Source organism: Cyprinodon tularosa, unplaced genomic scaffold (genome assembly GCF_016077235.1).
Source record: "Cyprinodon tularosa strain WSP-4 unplaced genomic scaffold, ASM1607723v1 ctg4, whole genome shotgun sequence".
NCBI lineage: Eukaryota > Metazoa > Chordata > Actinopteri > Cyprinodontiformes > Cyprinodontidae > Cyprinodon > Cyprinodon tularosa.
Genome location: NW_024039118.1, coordinates 2,087,925 through 2,107,754, shown reverse-complemented (window position 1 = coordinate 2,107,754; position 19,830 = coordinate 2,087,925). Strand labels below are relative to the sequence as shown.

At 36.9% G+C, this 19,830-nt stretch overlaps 2 protein-coding genes across 8 annotated transcripts in view; one reads left to right on the top strand and one right to left on the bottom strand.

Annotated features, from left to right (window-relative positions):
* Positions 1-781, bottom strand: part of esyt2b (extended synaptotagmin-like protein 2b) — a 76,518-nt gene extending 75,737 nt beyond the window's left edge. For all 3 annotated transcript variants that reach the window (XM_038297936.1, XM_038297937.1, XM_038297938.1), the window contains exon 1: positions 180-781. In XM_038297936.1, the coding sequence (XP_038153864.1) occupies positions 180-575 (396 nt within the window). In that variant the 5' untranslated portion in view covers positions 576-781. The remainder of the gene's footprint in view (positions 1-179) is intronic.
* A 3,388-nt stretch (positions 782-4,169) lies between these two features.
* Positions 4,170-18,591, top strand: dync2i1 (dynein 2 intermediate chain 1). Of its 5 annotated transcripts, XM_038297881.1 has the most exons (24): positions 4,170-4,301; positions 4,473-4,526; positions 5,789-6,386; positions 6,448-6,515; positions 6,621-6,899; positions 6,967-7,023; positions 9,174-9,221; positions 9,342-9,347; positions 9,424-9,628; positions 9,724-9,826; positions 9,907-10,036; positions 10,129-10,240; positions 10,934-11,028; positions 11,163-11,292; positions 11,462-11,634; positions 11,844-12,006; positions 14,241-14,354; positions 14,453-14,505; positions 16,263-16,314; positions 16,401-16,461; positions 16,723-16,822; positions 16,907-17,038; positions 17,772-17,995; positions 18,075-18,591. In XM_038297881.1, the coding sequence occupies exons 1-24, from the start codon at positions 4,287-4,289 to the stop codon at positions 18,244-18,246; spliced, it is 3,144 nt and encodes a 1,047-aa protein (XP_038153809.1). In that variant the 5' UTR covers positions 4,170-4,286; the 3' UTR covers positions 18,247-18,591. The 5 variants fall into 5 exon arrangements, with proteins under 5 accessions (XP_038153809.1, XP_038153813.1, XP_038153811.1 ...); XM_038297885.1 differs by lacking the exon at positions 6,967-7,023; XM_038297883.1 differs by lacking the exon at positions 9,342-9,347.
* Positions 18,592-19,830: the final 1,239 nt, after the last annotated feature.

The window sequence follows — 19,830 nt, the reverse complement described above, 5'->3', positions numbered from 1 at the left end:
CATCAGGGAGGAGGACAGCTGTCTCATATCGCCTTAACAGCTCCAACCTGCTCCGCCTGATCTGAGTAGATTAATGTTTATTTTCCAAGAAACGCGCATTATACATTTTTCAAGAATCACACACCTGCTTTTGAGAAAAACATCTCTGTAATTAATATTTGTCTCGTATTGTGTCTTACCCATGGAGGTAAATCCGAGGTGGTCAGACACCGTTGTGCGCTTCGCTCCTCTTGATCAAAGAACGCAAGCGCTCGGCTCAGGCGGCTCAGCTTCCCCCCTGCGTTCCTCCTCCAGCAGAAAAAGATAAAAAGTCCTATCAGCAACCAGCTGAAACTGAACTCAAAATAGCCCAGGGCATAAATGGGGAAAATAATGACGAAAGTCTTCACGAAGTGGATCCATGTGTGGGAGAGCTCGCTGCTGGAACCCGCCGGGCTGTCCTCCGGTGCGCTCCCCGCTGAGGGATGGGGAAAGTTGGACGTCGGCTGGGCGGTGTGTCCGTTTTCCTTCGGTGTCGCAGGGCTGCTGTTGTTCGAGTGGGCTCCGCGTACAGCTGTCATGCTGCCTCCTGACATCTCTTGTCCTCGGACTATATGTCTAAGGATCCAGTTCCATGGACGGAGCGCTGCGTTTCAAGTCGGCTCACCTGCGCACCCTCCCATAGTCCTCTGCGCTAGTATTTGCTTTATTAGTTTTCATTGAGAGCCGCTTGCTAAATGCATGCCTGAACTATCCACTGGTTACCTCACACTGCCTTCACAGGATGGGAATAAACATTTCCAAGAACACACACACACACGAACACACACACACAGATTCTACAGCTCCAGTAAGAAACAATTAAAACTAAGAAATACCGCCATCTGGTGGCCAATACTGGAAATGCAATATATTTGCCTCCATGAAACTAGGTCAAATTGAGGATAACTGATGGGAAATATTTGCCTCTAGTTTATTTTTTAGTTTGTTACACTAATTTTAAATCAAAGTAAATTCAAAGAATCAATGTGTCACAATTATTTGATTTAAGAAAACATTTAAACAGTGGTGTTAAAAAAAACGCACCAAGAGTAACTGGGTCAGGTGCAGTGTTTTTTTTTTGTTTTTTTTAGAGGCATAGAGCAAAAGAACAACACGCACACAGAAAAAAAGACAGGACAAAAGTGCATTGTTTTGTGTATTAAGTGTGCCACAAAACCAAGACTACTGATGTGAAAGATACATACTGTAATCCTATCATAATACGACTGGAGCATAAAGCTAACTTTTATTTCTAATTAATGAGTGAATTGTAAAGGCAAAATATTACATTGGTCCAAGGAACAAACTAGTTGTGGTCTCTTCTGTAAGTGCTTGTCATTGTAAGAAATTGATTTAGTATTATACTGCAAAAACTGATCTAAAAAATTCATTATTTCTTAAAATAAGTTTATTTGTCCTTAATTTGAGCAGGCAAATATGTTAATCTACAAAATAATGGAGGTTTTCTGCCCTAATAATAAGATGATTTGATATGATGCTCTTGACAGGGAAAATACACTCAATTTAAAGTATCATTATTAGATTTCAATTTTTGCAGTGTGTTTTCAGCAGCAACCTACTGAAGCTGCTACCCCTGCAACCCAACCACAGACAAGAAGATGATGGATGGTTGGGCTGGCTACTATTCGATTCTGTCATCTTTGCCAGCAATAACTGTTAGTAAGTGTTTGTGAGATCTCATGATGAGTCTTTTAGTTCAGTGTGGGGTAAATTTGCCCCACTCTTGTTTGCAGAATTGTTTTTATTCAGCCATGCTGGAGGGGTTCTTAGCAAACGTATTTGATTTAAGGTCTCACAACATTGCAACCACTTTAAGTCCAAATTTTAATTAAGCCACTTCAAAGCCTTCATTTTGTTTCTTCAGCCTTTCCGAAGTTGACTTACTGTTCTGTTAAGAACAATTTTTGCTGCCACATAACTTAAATTCACTTGAGCTATTACAAAGTGGTAGCTGATCATTGAGCATATGGGTTTCTGGTGGAGAGTAGAATCTATGGCCCTGTTAATTTGGACAATGGACCCATGCCCCAAGGCAGCAAAAGAAGCCCCAGATCATCATTCTCCTATCAGCATGCTTGACTGTCACTGCAGTGTTTACCTTTATACCAGGTTTAACGGAAGAAAGTTATTCTGAAAAATAAACTCATGTCTTGTTATTCCGGATAATATTTTACCAAGGTATTTTAACAGAGTCGAGCAAATTCTGTAGAGGTGTTTTCCTTTTCTAATCTCCTGAATTAGTTGATGATGTATTTATGGTGAAAGTTTATATGCTGGATTCTGTTTAGAAGGTTAACAACCCTTAGAATTTATCTCTTGTTGAAAATAACTCACTGGAATATGCCCAAAGCCTTATACCCAGTAGTCTGGTTATAAAAAAAAAAAAAAAGGGGAAAAAAGGGGGATGGTGATTTTTTTTTTATATCACACATAGCCTAATGAATATAGTTTATTAACCCAAAGCAAATATGCATGGTATGGGTATTACATGTCAGGTACGCCGGTCATTGACCTTTGACCAAGGCACCTTACAATACAATTGCAATCAGTCCCTGGACAGGCATTGCTACTGTATCACTGACCCTAGATAGTTAGGGACAAATATCCCACTGGGATCAGCTTCATAGTCATGGTAGGCCACTTCCTTTTCATTTTATTTATTTTGCTCAGGCTACTCGTTAGCCCACAGCCCACCAACTGTTCAAATGGCAAATTACTGCCATTACGGTTAAAATATAGTAGAAATTTTACACATTCAGTAATAAAATGTCACAGGGGATGGTATGGGCGGATGTTCATTTAAGTAGGGGGGATGATTTTTGAGATCTTTTAAAAAAGGTGCCATCCCTCCTCATTCTACCTCAACTCGAGTACTACTTATACCTAATATCTATGTCAAACCTATTGATGTCACTGCCTTTCTTTCTGATCTGTGTTTGATTTCCTCAATTTCAGAGTTAAGATTTGAAACTTTTTGATAAAGCTCATCCTTATTCATGTTTTTAGACAGGTTCAATTTAAGTGTTTTATTGTATACAGGTCTGGCAGTAACCCAACCTCAGTGTGACAACTGGTAATGTTTGCTGTTTGTTTTTAACGCCATTCATGGCTTTGCCCCCTCTTACTTGTCTGAGATTTTAACTTTCCGCAATTGTGGCAGAGGTTTACGCTCCTCGGGTCAGCTTCTGCTAGAGGTCCCTAGGTCAAGACTCAAACAGTTGGGCGATCGTTCTTTTGCCGTCGCTGCTCCCAGACTGTGGAACAAACTACCCCCTGACATCCGCACCACTACTGACCTCAGCCTTTTAAAAAAAAAAAAAAGCTTAAAACCCACTTTTTTAAATTAGCTTTTAATTTTGACTAGGATAATACTGTCTCTTAGATGTCATCTTTCTGTGTGCTCCTTTCTATGCACCTCTGGAAGGCTTTTAATGTCCTGCAGCACTGCACCACTACAGCACTTTTAATTGTATCTTGTATGTTTTATATGTGTTATGTATTGTTTTTATGGCTTTGTTGTAAAGCACTTTGGGTACCATCTGGCTATTGTAAAGGGCTATACAAATAAATTTGATTTGATTTTGATTTGATAATGTGACTACCCCAGATCATAAGTGATTTAATACTAATCCCCCCCATATGCCATTTCAAAGTCTTCCAAAAAAAATGAAATCTAAACCCTGATTTTGTTTTAAAACGCTTCAGTAAAATAAAAAACAAAAAGAAGCAAACCAGACAAACTATTGGATTAAGACCAAATTTCATGTCATTTGCACAAATACAACCTGAGATATATACAGATATGAAGAATAAATGTAATTTAATTAATCATCTAATTAGCTTTATTATATCTTATCTTTTATACATGTATTATATCTTGATTTTTTTTTTTTTCATTGATTATCTGTTTGGGATGAAGAATGGCCAATTGACAGATGTTTGGAAAACAAAACATCTAAAACTGAGACAAAACAGATTAAACAAAACTATCACAGACTTTATAAAAATCACCCGAACTGGAACACAATCGTTAATTAAAAAATCCAGTTTGACTTTAATGCCTGTGGCTGCTGAGCATCGATTTCTCCTGCGCTGATTAGTCAGGTCTGTTGTTAAGTCGACATGACGCGTTCTCCATGGTTTCCATCTAATGCGCATGCGCATAAACACATCGCTATGGCGTCGTGGATACATAAGTAGTAGAATGTTTATGTTTTTGTAAAAGCTCAAAAACAGACGAGAACATGCAGAGCGAGAAGGTAAGATGCTATCGCGTGATGTTGGATAAAAGCTTCTAAACCTCAGCTTGGACTCCGGATTGGGGCTGTTGTAAATCATCGCATTCTCTTTTAGATTTAAATGAGCTTTTTGTTGATATAGGTGCACCCGATTGTTGTGATAAAGGTAATAAAGATGTTCTATTTCCTTAGAAATTAACCAAAGAAGACACGTGGAGACCTGCTGAGCTGAGACGACATATTAGGGTAATTCAAAAGTTCTTAGACAGATAGAATAATGGGGGTTATTTTAAACCTTCTTTATCCAGGATATTTAGACAACAACAAACTTGAAGCATTTTATATAAAGAAATATTTATTTATTTGTTTGAATGTATATTGTGTTACTGACACAGAAAACTAAACTGGTTGATTAACACATGTCACCCAAAACCTTTAAATGTAATGCTGAGGGTTTTTTTTTAGAATGTATTTTAATACGCCCCAGTTCTTCTTATGAATCAAAACTGGTAGTTTCTCCTTGCTTTCCAGTAAATACTTTTGATTGTCTATATAGTTACAAGATTCTATATAAAAATGTTAATCTTTAACTAAGATATTATTCTCAGAGGGCCTTTCATAAATCGAAATGAAAAAGAGTGATCTACAGAGACTGGAATAAGCAATATGAGCAACTCATATCCCAGATTGGGAAAAAAAACAAACTGTCAAACCTAATAATAAATGCACCAGCTGTGAAGCATGGTGGTAGCAGCTTTATGCTGTGGGATTTTTATCTTATTTATTTATTTTTTGCTGCTATTGATACTGGTATTTCACACAAGATTGATGGAATCATGAAAAAGGACTACCTCTAAATTCTTCAACTTGGGTTTGCTGGATAGAAACACAACACTGCTGATTTGAGGATGGATAAAGAAAATATATTGTTTCTTTTAGATATAGGTTTCTGGTGTAACTTGCTGAGGGAAATGTATTTAAGTATGAGTAGGTGTAATTTAATAATCGATTAATCATAAACTGGAATGTAGAGACTCTAAAATATGCCTTTAGCTGACAGACCGACCCACAATGAGCAGCAATTATGCCCAATACAATAATAAAAGTGTTAACATTTTGCATTTCAGATAAAAAACTTCTTCATTTGTCAGTATACTCTATACAGAACTCCTCAAGTGGAAAAGCTTTATTTTAATTTGGTTTAATTTTGCAAAAAGTCTTTAAGGAATCTTTTGTTATCTGATTATTACTTGATTAATTGAAGAAATAATCGACAGACTAATTGATTTGCAAATTAATCGTTATTTGTTAGTAGAATTTGAACTGGTCCTTCTGGCCTTGTATGGATTAAAGAAAATCATCAATTAATTCTAACTTGCGGTTGTAATGAATTGAAAATTAAAAGGACATTCCTGCACGAGTGTACATAAAACCATGACTACAGTTGTGCTACCTGAACAAAAGTTCCTCACAAAATCAATGCCTTTTTTTGTTTATGTGTTTCTAAGGAAAAAGACTCTAGTGAAAGATATTCAAGACACAGAGAAGACACTGATAGAACGCGGCGTGAAGGAGAATCTATGGAGAGACGACACAGGGATCCGGACAGAGAAAAGCTTAAGGAAAAAAAGCTAAGACATGGAGACACAGGAGACAGATATGCAGAGCAAAAGAAAGACAGATCTTATGACAGAAGAAGTGAAAAGGACAGGGAGAGAAGAGGTGAAGAGGAAAGGAAAAAACAGGTAGGGGATGCAAGAAATTACAGGGAAACAATACTAGACAAAGAGTACTTCAGGGAAAGGGAAAAGCAGAAGGACAGACACAAATATAAGGAGAAAGACAGGGAAAAAGTAAGGGAGAGGCACAGTGAGGACTGGGAAAGAAGGAGAGAAGACAGAGAGAAGGAAAGAAGGAGAGAGGAACGTGAAAAAGAGCATAGGAGAGAGAGAAGGCGACATGATGAGAGTGAAGTGAGAAGAGATCAGACAGAGAAGCTGCACAGAGAGCCGGGGGACCGGCAACACAGAGGCACACATGATGACAGAAGAAGAGACAAAGACATTCAAGAAGCTAAAAGGCGTTCGGAGCAGTCAGAAGACAGAGGTATGCAGAACAGTTTCATACATTTAGGCTGTCCCTTTTTTAAAATACCCTTTTAATTTAGATAAAAAACAAGAACACAGACGGAATAATGAGGAAAGAGAACGAAGGCACAAGGAGAGAAGACATCATGTAAGATTAGGACCCTAATCTAAAAGTTAAAATCCCCACTTCTGATTGTTTGTTTTTTTAAATTTACAATTGTCTTGATAATTAATATATCTCTGATGCTTATAGGATGAAAAGGACGAACGTGAATCAAAGGAACGTCGGGAATTTAAAAAAACAGATGATGAAGTGCGGAATTCGCACGGCAACAGGAAACAAACAGAAAGGGAAAAGCAAAAAGAGAGACATAAAAAAGAGGAAGAAGGTGCAGAACGAAGACATAAGGACAGAGGACACAGTGAGGTAGCTAAAGAGGATCTAGAAAGAGACCACGGTGAGAAAAGGAGCTCCAGGAAATCCCAGTCTGACAAAAGTCTCAGACACGAGAAAATGGAGGAAGAGACAAAGGTTAGTTCATCCCTGAATTTTCCCTGAAGTCTGTTTTATTAATTCTTACCTTGTTTTTAATACTTAGGATGATGTAGCTGTTTCCAAGCAGCAGATGATGGATGGAAAAAATGGAGGAGAGCATGTAAGGTTTTGTTTGTTTGGAACTTTTAAAAAAAACAGCTAGTGTATAAAATAGCTTGTCATGATAAATTTATAACCGGTTTAACTATTTTCTTTTTGGTTATTATACAGTGTTCACAGTCTTAGGTTCATGCAAATTCTTATTTCAATTAAAAAATCAAATTAGTTTTCAGAAAACTGACCCTATACTTATGTAAAATAACTTCTTAATGTTTAAAAAGGCTCAGATTATCCATGCAAATATATTTTATTGATGTTTAAAATAACTGAGGTTTAAAGTATTTTTTCTTTCTCCCTACCAGTAAAATCAATGTTTTTTTGAATAGTCAAGCCAGTTTTGACTAGCATCTGATAGAAATCTGTCGATGGAGTTAACATTCTCAGCATTAAAAGCTTGGAGCCCATCATGAAAGATAAATAGTGAAAATAACAATAGAAACATGCAAAGTCAGCAAGTCAACGCTGATAAAAAAGGTTGCACTTCTGTGGTGCCAGTAAAGATTTTCCCATTGATTAGTTAGAAGAATCACAATATATTGGATATTACATTTTAATATACCGGTAATATAAATTGATATTTTTTTTTCAGATGTCTATGATTTTGTATCAGAAAGAAACTTCTCGGTTAGATGAAAATAATCTTAAAACTGAACCCTGCCATGGGGATGAATCATTCTGGGCTTTTGTTTGCAAGTTTAACTCACCTGATTGTTTTTTTTTTGCGATTCATGAAGGTCTTAAAATGTTGGTCATAAAGGTAGTAAAAACATCCCAGCACTATTGTTTGAAAATCAATAGTGCTGGGTACCTGTTCTGATCCAGATATGCTCAGTATTATATGATCTTTAACATTTTATGTTATCAAGAAATTAAATTGTAAATGATTATGAAATATTTGTATTTTGTAATTATCATCGGAAACATACAAAGAAGAAAATGGCAAAATCCATTCAATTCAGTTTCAATTCAGTTTATTTATAAAGTGTTAATTCACAACACATGTCATCTCAAGGCAGTTTACAGAGACAAATAAACCAGATCATACAGTTAGATTGGTTAAAGTTTTCTGTCCAAGGAAAACCAGCTAATTGCATCAACTCATGGACTCGAAAGAAAGCCCTCACACCAAGCATGCTTGTAGCAACAATGGAGAGGAAAAACTCCCTATTAACAGGAAGAAACCTCCAGCAGAACCAGACTCAGTATGAGTGGCCATCTGCCGAGGCCGACTGGGGTTGAAGGAGATAGAATCATACATAGAAAAAAAAGCGGAGATACAAAAGGTAACTGTCAACCAGCTCCACAGGCAGCCCCGTCCAGGAAACAACCAGCCAGGCAGACAAGCTCCGATCCAGCTCCCATGTCAGAGGATGAAGAGAACACATACACTTAGTCACAGTCAGAGAAACAGGACTACACTGAAAAACAGGCCAAACTATTAATAATGGCGTTGATGGCAGCAGCACAGCTGATATTTCTCTCCAGGATGGCGTCACAGCCACACAGGAACAAACCAGATGAAGCTACTATGAGGAAAACAGGAGAGATTACAACATTAGAAATTGAACTAACAAATTCTGCAGAATGGCAGAATAGAGATATAATGAAGAAAAGGGGCCCCTATGTCCTCCAGCAGTCTAAGCCTATAGCAGCATAACTATAGAGATAGCTCAGGATAACCTGAGCCACTCTAACTATAAGCTTTATCAAAAAGGAAAGTTTTTTGCCTACCCTTAAAAGTAGGCCAATATATTGGTAATCTTTTGGCCAGTTAGTGAGATAAATAAATAGCTTATGTTTGTTAACTTTCAAAGGTCCCATTAAAGAGGTGGGAAGCTTCTATCACCAAACATATAGACCACATCACTTAGTAGATAAGGAGAGATTTCTGTAATGCCCAGACAGTCAGACATTTTGTGACAAAGATATTGTTGTTGGAGTCAGATGACTAAAGATGAAGGAAAAAAACAAAAACAAAAAAAAAAATGTAACAAAAAACATGAAGCAGTGCAGAGAGCTGATATCATAGTTAACTGTTTCACAAACATTCCTCAAGTTTTGCATCACCTTACATGGCTTTGTACCGATCCTGTCCTTAACTTTCAGCTCCAACACGTTTCTCCTGCTTAGTTTGTTTGTTTGCACCTGCAGGTAGAAAAGGCAGAACTTGCAGAAGAAGAATATGAAGAGGATTTTGAGGTAAAGGAATAGTAGAGATAACCAATTAAGTTTTTCCTATCTTTTATTTTATTAATATCTTCTTTTTTTAACACTTAATTGTTTGCTTTTGCACGCCGTTATCGCTTTATACATTCTAAGAGACCGGTAAGAACTCTGTGTTGCTGTGGTTTAGTTTGGCACATTGTGTCATATGGGTCAACAATGCTTTATTATCTTGAAGGATTACGAAGAGGACTTTGAAGACCTAGATGAGAGTGCTGAGGAGACTGAGGATGAGGTGCATGATGGGAAGGAGGAACAGACGGCCCAACCAAGTAAAGAGATCGAGTCAATCCGGAGAGCCATGGCTGAAGAGAACGAGAGAGCTGGAACAGCTCAGTCCAGACGGAGTATAGACAGGGAGGAAGAGGAGCACGTGTCTAAAGGTGACTCTTTTATTTGTCAGGACAGACATATAATTAATAAAAGAATGTAACAAATATGTACAGAATAAAATTAATTATCACTTATTTGCTTAAAGGCTCTGAAAGGAATCAAAGTAAGATCTCACGACATGGTAAATTTATCGACTTTGTTGCTGCAAAGCAACGTGAAGTCAGCCAGAAAGCTGCCGCAAAACAGAAGTAAGTTAACTTCAAACTAAAGTAGCAGCCTAAAAGCGTTTTTTTTTTTTTAGTTTATAATAAATATTCTTTGACCGCAGGAAGCGAGGCGCAGAACTGCTTCATTTAATCGATTTGGATTTTTCACTGACTTGTTCCCTCCTGGACATACCTCCTGTCAGTGAATATGAGATGTATATAAAGAGCTTTGGAAATGCAAACACCAAGCAGGTAAGGTTTGTTTTAAACAAACACCTGAGCTAAAAGTAGAAAGGAGAAACCGTAGAGGCTGGACTGAGATGTAAGAACGTCTTCCCTCCCAGGCTTATGTTCAGTGTAATGAGGATAACACCGATCGAGACGTCCAGACGGAGGAGATAGAGATATGCGAGAAGTGGACTCAGCATCCCCCTGAATTCAGTGGAGCATGTGGAGGTAAGAAAAAACAGAGACTTTTAATGCACTTTTTGTTTTTTTGTCAAGTTATGACCAACCTCTTTGGATCTTATTCATTTTATATTGATGCAGTTTTTCAAGTTCTGCAAATTCTGGTCTCCTTTAGCAAATATAGCCAAAATGTATAACTGCCTTTTTTTTTCTTTTACCAGTGATAATTGAACACTTCCTAGGGAGAATATTAGATATTATTGTTTTATATCCTAATCCTGCTTAAAATATTACCCCAACTTGGTCCCTGACCTATCCTCTATATTTTCCTTCGTTTTTATGATGCTGCATGATCTCCAGCAATTTTTTAAGAACTTCATAGGAGAGCTTGGTTTATAACTAAGATTCAATTACATAAAGGTAGACTTTATTTGTTATTTAAGCAGCTTCTAAAAGAAATTAAATTCTAGATTTTTTTAAGGGATCTCAGGATAAGAAAATATTACTATTGAATACCATGTTTCTCAGCTTTTTATGTTTTAAAATGTCTTAAAAAAAAACAGGAATAATTTGTCCTTACGCTTCACAATAATAAGGGACATTGTGTTTGTTTATTGCATGCATTTCCAATCATTCAAATTGAATTTTGAATAAGACAAAGGGTGAAGAGGATGCAGTGATGTGATTACAGGTTCTGCACATATTGTAAGTTCAGCGATGGTGTCTCTTTTTATATTGTAGATCCCAACTTCTCTCAGGAAGCCCAGGACAAAACCAGGGATGAACTCATCCTCGATTCACAACAGCTGATGTCGTTTCTGGACTCAGCCTCACAGGTTTATTCATGGGGTTATTCCTGTTGTTTACTTTCTTCATCGTGTGATTCCCTGTAAAGTTTTAAAACTCTTCATTTAGAGCACTTCTCCAGCTGTAAGAGTTGACTTGTTTTGTTTTTTTTTTCTAAATAAAGGTCATGGTGGTGCTGCTGGAGGAAGACCAAGCAGAGAGGAAGTCTTTAAGAAAGCTGACGACTCAAACAGATTCCCTTTCTTTTAGTGATGGAAGTCTACAGCTCAACACCACCTTGCCTTTTCTTTCAGGTACAGTATCATTGGAGTATCCCACAGATTATATATTTATATCAATAATGCTAAGATGAGCACTAATTGCTATTAAGTTAATCTAGTTGCTGTAGTTTGTTTTTGTTATAGACAGGCATAAGTACTTTTTCCAAGAGTCACTTCCTTTTTAACTTTTTTTTCCTCACAGGTCGACAGATAAGTCTTGTTCACTTCTCTCAGGGTCAAAAGCACACCATGCTGTCCGTGCACATGCCCAAAGTCCAAGCCAGCACCCCCCACCTCGACAGCTGCAGCATGGTCTGCGTTTGGAACATCTGGGAGCCATCCAGACCTCAGAAGATACTTATCTATGAAGCAGAGGTTCCTTTTTACACAATGTTCAGTTTCGGCACAACTATAGAATAATATGCGCATCACTGAGAAATTATTTTAAGCCAGTTTAGTAGTTCTGCTAAGCTAATAATTGAGACCTAAAACATGGAAGGAAAACCAAGAAACCAATTCATTTGAAGACAAAACAGTTTTTAAGTCCAATACTGATGGACCTTGGTTTTGTTTTCTTCCTCTAGATTCAGTGTTGCTGCTTTAGTCCAGGAAAGTCCACTCTAGTGTTTGCAGGAACACAGGTTGGCTCTGTGGTTCTGTGGGACCTGAGGGAAAATTCCAGCAACCACTACAAATTAAAGATTGGTGAGGATGAGTGGACCTTCAGACATCCTACGTTCTCCACTGGTATGTCAGGACAGCTTTTATTTATTTATTTTCAATGAAGTTAAACATACATTTTACCTTAATAATGCATTATTTACTCATTCAAATTTTAAAAGGTTCTTGCAAGCTTGCTCCATAATCAAATTTTTTGTAGTTTATGTGTTTATTATTGCTTATTTTCTTGAGTGTCTTTTACAACAAATCAAAATGTTCATGTCGTAGATCTAATTTGAAATGTAGAATTCAAATGGAAAATACAAATAGATCTACTACATAGAAAAAGGTCAACAAAGGTGAGAGGCTGAAATAACCTGCTTGTGAATAAAAGTGCGTACCCTTAACATTATACTTTTTTAAACCTGCCTCTAATTTTATTTTAGCATTCATTTATTTGGCACAAACATGTCATAAATGATGGTGAATAAGACTGACTGTAAATCAACTAATCCTACTAGAATTTTCCTTCCATTTTTCATTTTTACCCTTTAGTTACAGAAATAGTTTGCAGAAAGGTTACAAACTCATTTCATTGCAATAAAAAGATATATATATATATATATATATTTTTTTTTTTTTTTTAAGTAATCATGCACAGTGAATACAACTATCCAAAGTTAGGTTAAACCTCCATAATCATGTAGAGGACTGCATACTCTACACCTATAGAGCAGATTGCTGTTGATAAGATCTTAAGGAACAAAATGCAAAAGGTTTGGAAAGACACCATGGTTGAAAAAGGCGCACAAGGAACAAGGTCCAAGAGACTCGGGGAGAAGGGAGAGGAACAGAATCTGACTTGCATGAGTGGAAGAAAGGTACAAGTTTCTGCAGCCACTGACTGGCAGAGCCTTCTCATCGACTGGTGTCGGCCAGGCCCACCATGTTTTATCAAGTCCGGGATATTTCCTTTAGCTTACAACCAAAATTGGAATTTGTTATTTAGAGTTCATTACTCAGTGGTATATTAAATAAAAGTTAAGTGGAGGAAAAAATGTTGCAGTAAAATAAGCAGAACTATGAGAGAAACATAATTTTTGGTTTTATTTACCTGTAAGGCAACATCATCAACATCATTTGACGATCGTCTGGCATCGTTAACAGCGTAATACATTCATTCCTGTGTTTTACTTTTAACCCCTTTAATATTTCTTCACCTCTTCTAGAGGAGCGCACATTGTTCCCAGGCCATAAGGGATTATTTATATTGTGTCTCTGCCTTGGCTTTCCTCCCAGCGGAGCGGTAAAAAAACACTCCGCGTTGTTCTTCTAGTGTATTTAGAGCATGTATATTTATAGAGCACTCTGGTATTTTCATACAATGTTACATATATTTTCTCTAAGCTAACTGCGATGTACGTTATGCATCCCTTATAAGGGCCTGAACACACAGTTGCGTACAACTTTTTAATCTCTGATGCGATTATCTTTCCATGTCACATTGACTGCGTATAGAGAGGCTCCGACTAGGGTGGGCAGATCAGATAGAGAATGCTTATAGTAAAAGAATAATGAGATCTATGTCTAAACAAAAGAAAAACACACTAAATGCACTAAATGCCATGGGACGGTTTTTGTACTGACTGAGTCATTGAGAGGTGATTTTTAGAAAGTTCTGGTGTGTTTATCTGAGTTTTTCTTTCTTTTTTTTTCATAAAGAGGTGAAAGATATAAGCCGCGCTTACCTGCTCTATCTGCCCTTCGTAATATTGTTTTTTGTGAGACTCAAAAAGGATCACTATTTCACTATATCCATTTTTCCTCCTCCATTAATAAACTTCAGTTTCTGTCCCTCCTTGTTTTTGCAAGGCTTATCTCACTGCTTTATCTGTTTTCTGTCCTCCTGAACTCCTATCATGGTTAAAGTATTCTTTTTCATATTTCATTAATTGTTTTTGCACCAGTCTGTCCCTTTATTATATTGATAAACAGATTTATCTTGTATATTCCTCTCTCTTCCTGTCAGACCCATTAAATTGCTGCGTAGTCCGACTAAAATAGACTTGGGGTCTATCTCAGTCAGACCTACGCAAGCCCTCTTGTGTAAAATCATGTTGGATGTGATGACTCTCAAAGAGCGCTAAATGCCACGACCTCGTCCAGCACGATTTTCTGTCAGAGCAGACGCAAAATCAGATTTGGTGTGTTCTGGCCTTAACACAACTTTACCTTATTTTAGGTTCAGATGTTGTTTTTCCATAAACGTAGAGTAATGCAGTGAATACCGACACTTGTCTGTTGTTTTCCTGTCTACACAGATGCAGTGATGTCCAGCCCAGGCCATGCCTCACCTGTTGCCTCTGTAGAGGTCATTCCCTCCTTTGTAGCTGGAGGGCTGAGGGCAGAGGTTCCTCTTCTGGCCTTTGAGGAAGGTAGGAATCTAACAGATTTAAAGAGTTTTTGTGTCTCATTTGTTCCTCAACCTCTCGTTATTAACTGAAATGTTCTTTTTATCCTTCTGAATCATCAGGGTTGTCCTTCCAGCTGGCCTCTCTGGATGAAAGTGGGATGTTAAATATTTGGGTAGGTTAGCCAACAGAGAAATTCTCTCTTTCTCTACACTGGAGATACAGATTTAATGTGATAGTCCAGAGAGGTGCAACATTGTGGCATTTAGCTATTTTGTTACTTTAAGTTGATGTTTTTAGAACATCGTATGCAACTAAAAACCTTGCATCCTCAATACATAAAGGCTTTTTAAAAAGTAATTTTATAAAAGGAGATGACAGGAAGCATGCATGAAATGATGTCCTGACTGATGTATACGGTGCTGTGTTAAAGTTTCTGTACCTCCTTGAATATATATGCATTTTATATGGTAGAGCATCACAAAGTAGTGCATTATTGTGAGGTGGAAGGAAATGTATCTTTTTTACAACTGAGAATTTAAAAATTTAGAGTGCATTTTATTCATTTCCTCTAACTCAATTTATTGTGGACCCCCTTTTGTTATGCTTGTATCTACAAGACCATTGAGGTACCAGTTTTGCTCTAATATTTAGATGGCAATTTATTCCCATTCTTGGCCAAATATGTCAAGGTCAGTCAGATTAGGCGGAGACCCTCTATGACTCCAATTTAAAAGCCTTAACACACATTCTTTATTGGATTTTGCTCTGGACTTTAAGCAGTTCACATGAATACGCCTTGATTTAAACTATTTCAGGGTAACTAATTGAATAATTAGAACTCTAGCTGAAGGTACAACTCTAGCTCCGTTTCAGGCCTTTTGCAGCTTCTAATAGATTTTGAACCCGAATTGTTCTTTATTTTCCTACTTAGAAACATCCCCACACCAGGATGCTACCATCAGGGTGGATTCCTTTTATTAGTTTTGCATGGCACTTATGCTTTGCTTCTATAATGCATGTAAAAAATGTGACTTTCAATGTGATCTGGTAAGAGAATCTTCTTTAACAATGCTTATGAATTTTCTTCTTGGTTTCTTTCACTGGTAGGTTTCCCAATGAGTGGGACTTATCTACCCTTAGATGTGCAGCTCATCCAGAGTCATACCCAAATTAAATTAGATATACTAACACGAAGGAAGTTGCAGCACATGTAATTTCTTTGATATTTATGCTTTTTTTTAGCTGATTGTCCCATTTAAGATTAAAAACCTGATTTTCAAGGCATGCATGGATAAAAGACAAAAATAAATAAAACACAAAAAGTTACATAATTAAAAAAAATAATAATAATTTTGAAAACCTGGGCTCTCTTTATTAAGGAGACACTCTGATTTTCTAACTGGAGCAGTCAGACATACTGGAACTGTCACTTGTTTAAAGCCATGGAAGTAGGAACATGTGAATTTAAAAATATTTTCCTGGCTTGGATTGTTTTTGTTTTATGATTAATTTAATTCAACTACCTGGGTGGCTAAAGGGATGTATATCTAAGTTAAATCAAACTATAATTCCATTTCCTACCCGCTGTTCTAAATATGTTTTGTGTAGATGAGTAGTTGGTTGTATTGATTTTATTTACTGGTATCAGACCTAATAGTTTTAGAAGATTTTAGGTGGTTTAACTCCTTAGTTCTGTGTGTATGCAAAGTTTTTGTTACCTTAATGGATAAGGTGAAAAATCGGTGAGTTTGTTTCAGAAACAGTCAAAGGGTTTAGTTTTGCAAGGTAAAGCTTTTAACATGTAGGTGCACTGCTTCAGAATGATGGTACGTGTTGCAGTGTTTGACATCATTAGGATTCAGAAGGGTACTCATTTCCCTCTCTAGATATTGACCAACTTTAATGCGTTTTCCTCTTTGCATCCTTCAGGTGGTGGTGGAGCTGCCTAAAGGCAATGAGGCGGGCTCTCTAACAGATCTAGGTAATGGGGTCTTGATTTATATACATTCATTTTTCTTCCGTATGTGCTTTTGGCCTCTAACTCCATCTCATGTTTCAACTTTCCAGGTCTCCGTCCTGGGGGCAAAGTGAAGCTGCTTCACAGCTCCTCCCTCCTCACTGTTCAGAGGTTAGATTGATAAATAGTTCATGTTGATCACCTGTTACTGTGGGTCGGCTGCTAGGCTTAAAAATACCTCCCAGTGGCTTGGCCAAGTGGGACGCAGCTGTTCTGCAGTGGTCACATGATCATGTTTGTTACTCTCTTCATGTTTTTGTCACCTCGATATCCGATGGGAATGTTCTGAGGTCATGGACTGTAAAGCCGGGGTGGAACATGATGTGACTGGACATTTTGTGAGATCTTATCTTATCTCTCTCTATCCCTAAGGCCGTTACTAAAAGTGGCAGGAACAGCAAGACCGTTTCAGACCATGCTATTAAAATACCATCCAACAGACTCCAATCAGTTCTTTATTGGCACTAATCTGGTGAGCAAAATGTATCTGAATATTGATCAGTGATCTTCAAGTATAGATTGTGAAAGATCCTGAATAGTCTTTCCTTCCTTCCAGGGTCTCGTCAGCCATGGAACAAGTCATGGTTTGAAGACTCCTCCGCAGTTTTACGGGTTTCAGGAGGTGGAGGAAAGAACTGTTGACATCAACTCAATCCACTTTTCTCCTTTCAGACCAAACCTGTTCCTGGTAGGGAGGTTTCCTTTTTTAAACTCTGTCCATTTAGGAAATACTGCCCTCTACACACACACACTGGTACTGCTGATTGATTTTAAAACAAAAAAACCCCAACATATTTATCTTTGGTAACTCTAGCATGATCTCTTAAAAAAAAAAAAAAAAGTAAAAATGATTGAATGGCTGTTATTAGGATTAGACTAAATCCAAAATTCATTGGTATCCTTCAGTTGGCGTTTAAATTAAAACAACTGAAACCCTTTTTACTTAATTCTTCACTTTTATTAGCTGATGGTAATAAACTTTAATCAATCATTTCCTTCTGCATCCATTGGAGTATTAAAATCATTTGACACACATTTAGTCCCTCATTCGAATCAACAGTAAGAAAGATCCCGCGGAGCCTGAACATACAGCCTCCTACCAACCCCATGGTCATAATCATCTTACTTTACGTAAAAAAAAAAAACTCTCCCTAGATTTGTGTATTACGAGAAATAGCGAAAAGTTTTAGTTTCACCTCGTTTAATTGTGCAAAAAGTCTTCTTTCAGGAACCTTTTGTGATCCGATTATAATCAATTAATCGAAAAATAATCAACAGTAAATCAATTTGCAAAATAACTGTTACTTGCAGCCGTACTTAGAAGTTCCTTAAATGCTGCAAAGAGGTTGACTGGAAACGAGGTTTGATTCACCTCATTCTGTTTTGGTACCTCACTGTGATTTTATTTTATTTTATTGAAGGTTGGCTGTGCAGATGGCAGCATCAGGCTGCATACAGTCAACCATGAGCAGCCTGTGGCAGAATGGAAGAACAGCACTGCTGGTGAACCAGTGATCTCAGCACAGTGGGCCCAGACCAGGCCTGCCATATTCAGTGTTCTGGATGCAGCTTCTAACCTTCACATATGGGACATGATGAAAGATGATGCACAGCCTCTTATAACAAAGAAAATGAGCACAGATGGGTAAAAAAAACTAACTAAATAAGAAATGATACACTTAATGCGCCATCATGTGTTCTTATCAGTCTATTCCTGTTTTCAGGGTTACAGCTATGGCTGTATTTGGAGACTCAGGACATCAGAACACATACTCAGGAATTGCCCTTGCACATGAGTCAGGTAAAATAGAGCTGCATTATTTCACTCCAACTTTGACGGTGCTCAACCCTACAGAGGAGAAGAAGTTGGAGAGTATAATGACTGAAGCCTTTTGAAACCCAGCGTCTTGAATGGCTCACTTCATTCTGTTTAGGAGCCATTTTGGTCTTTCTATGAAGGTTCAATGTATTTTTAAACACAGTTTGACTAAAACAAACTTTCGTTAGCCACCTTGTACATTTAAAGACATGAAAAACGTGACGTCTGTGTTTCTTTATTTCACTAGTTGCGGTATGTTAAATGTACTCCAAAAGGGATGGATGATGTCATGTTATAAAGTGAATGTTCTTGATGCATTGATTGTAATTAAAAGAGGAATGTACAGGTTTGTAGATATGTGAAAATTATTTGTATTACTATTACTTAATCTGGATTCTTTTCAATAAATTAGTAAATATGTATGTGTGATATGCTTTATTTTTACTTTTTACAAAAGACATTACACCACCTACCATACTGATATGAAGGTATACTGCAATTATTTAAGGGACATTTACTTAGATATTTCATTGTCCCACTATTTGCTCTTTAATCATCCTGTTTATGGTTTTGACCTTTAGACAAATATTATTTACAAATATTTGGTAGAATACAATTTGCGCAGTGTGATCAGCACTGACTACGTCAGGGATTTATAACCGCTAAATGCTGCTAAGGTGAACACTGAACCAGCCAATTTAAAGGATCTGGGTTTGATTGTTTTAAAATGTGCAAACCAATGCTACGGAAAGCTCATATTTTATTAATCAAAATAGATGTTTTTTATAGAAACCACATGGTTCTTAAACCTTTCATTAAAATGTTCAGGGAGAAATAAGGACGTTTCTTTTCAAAAAGTGATGTTAGCCTATACTCTAACTGTGTCATTATCCAACCAAGGTGTGCCATATATAGAAATACTGCTTCCTAAAAAGCTGAGTCTAGCATTTTTTTTGGCCTACCTATTAAATCTGTTGTATATTAACTCTTAATTTTGGTTGGCACAATATGCTGGTTTTATTAACGCTATGTGATTGTGTTTTTCGTTCATCCTCCGGAAAGATTACATATATTAAACATTTACTTTCCATTTTGTTTTATCAAATAAAAATTCCCCTTTCTTTTTGCGTGTCTCACAACCCTTCAGGTCAATGGAGGTTATTACTACCACATTTTGAAATTGAAGAATCCCCAAATATGCGTGGGTCAATTCTAATTTTAAGATTAATTAAAAAGTTTTGGTATGATTCACTAAAATGTTTTGTCGGTCTCTGTGAAAACTCGCTGCACATCCCGCTACGGTAACAATTCTAAATCCAGATGAGGCTAAAATAAAATACTTGCAATGACCTTTAAAACTATTTAAACTCTTGCCTATATACTGTTAATATTTTTAGTAAGGAAAAACATAATTCTAGTTTAGAATATTTTGTATATTAAAGCTTTTATCATTTATAACTATTATTATCATCACTGCCTCTCCCGCACTCCTGACAAGAATGCCTATCCTCTTTACCTCACTTCCTGGCATTAGTGTAAACCTTAAACATTACTCATGTTCAGTTAACAAACATTACCTGTGATATATATTTAAGAAACTCTTATTATAACAACCTTAAAATATATTTAGATGGTTCTAAGAATTTAAAAGGATGCGTGGG

Excerpts from the sequence above, each read along its gene's own strand:
- dync2i1 (XM_038297881.1), top strand. Across the intron at positions 10,037-10,128 it reads GAAATGCAAACACCAAGCAG|GCTTATGTTCAGTGTAATGA; the intron begins GTAAGGTTTGTT and ends CTTCCCTCCCAG. Across the intron at positions 17,996-18,074 it reads AAGAAAATGAGCACAGATGG|GGTTACAGCTATGGCTGTAT; the intron begins GTAAAAAAAACT and ends TCCTGTTTTCAG.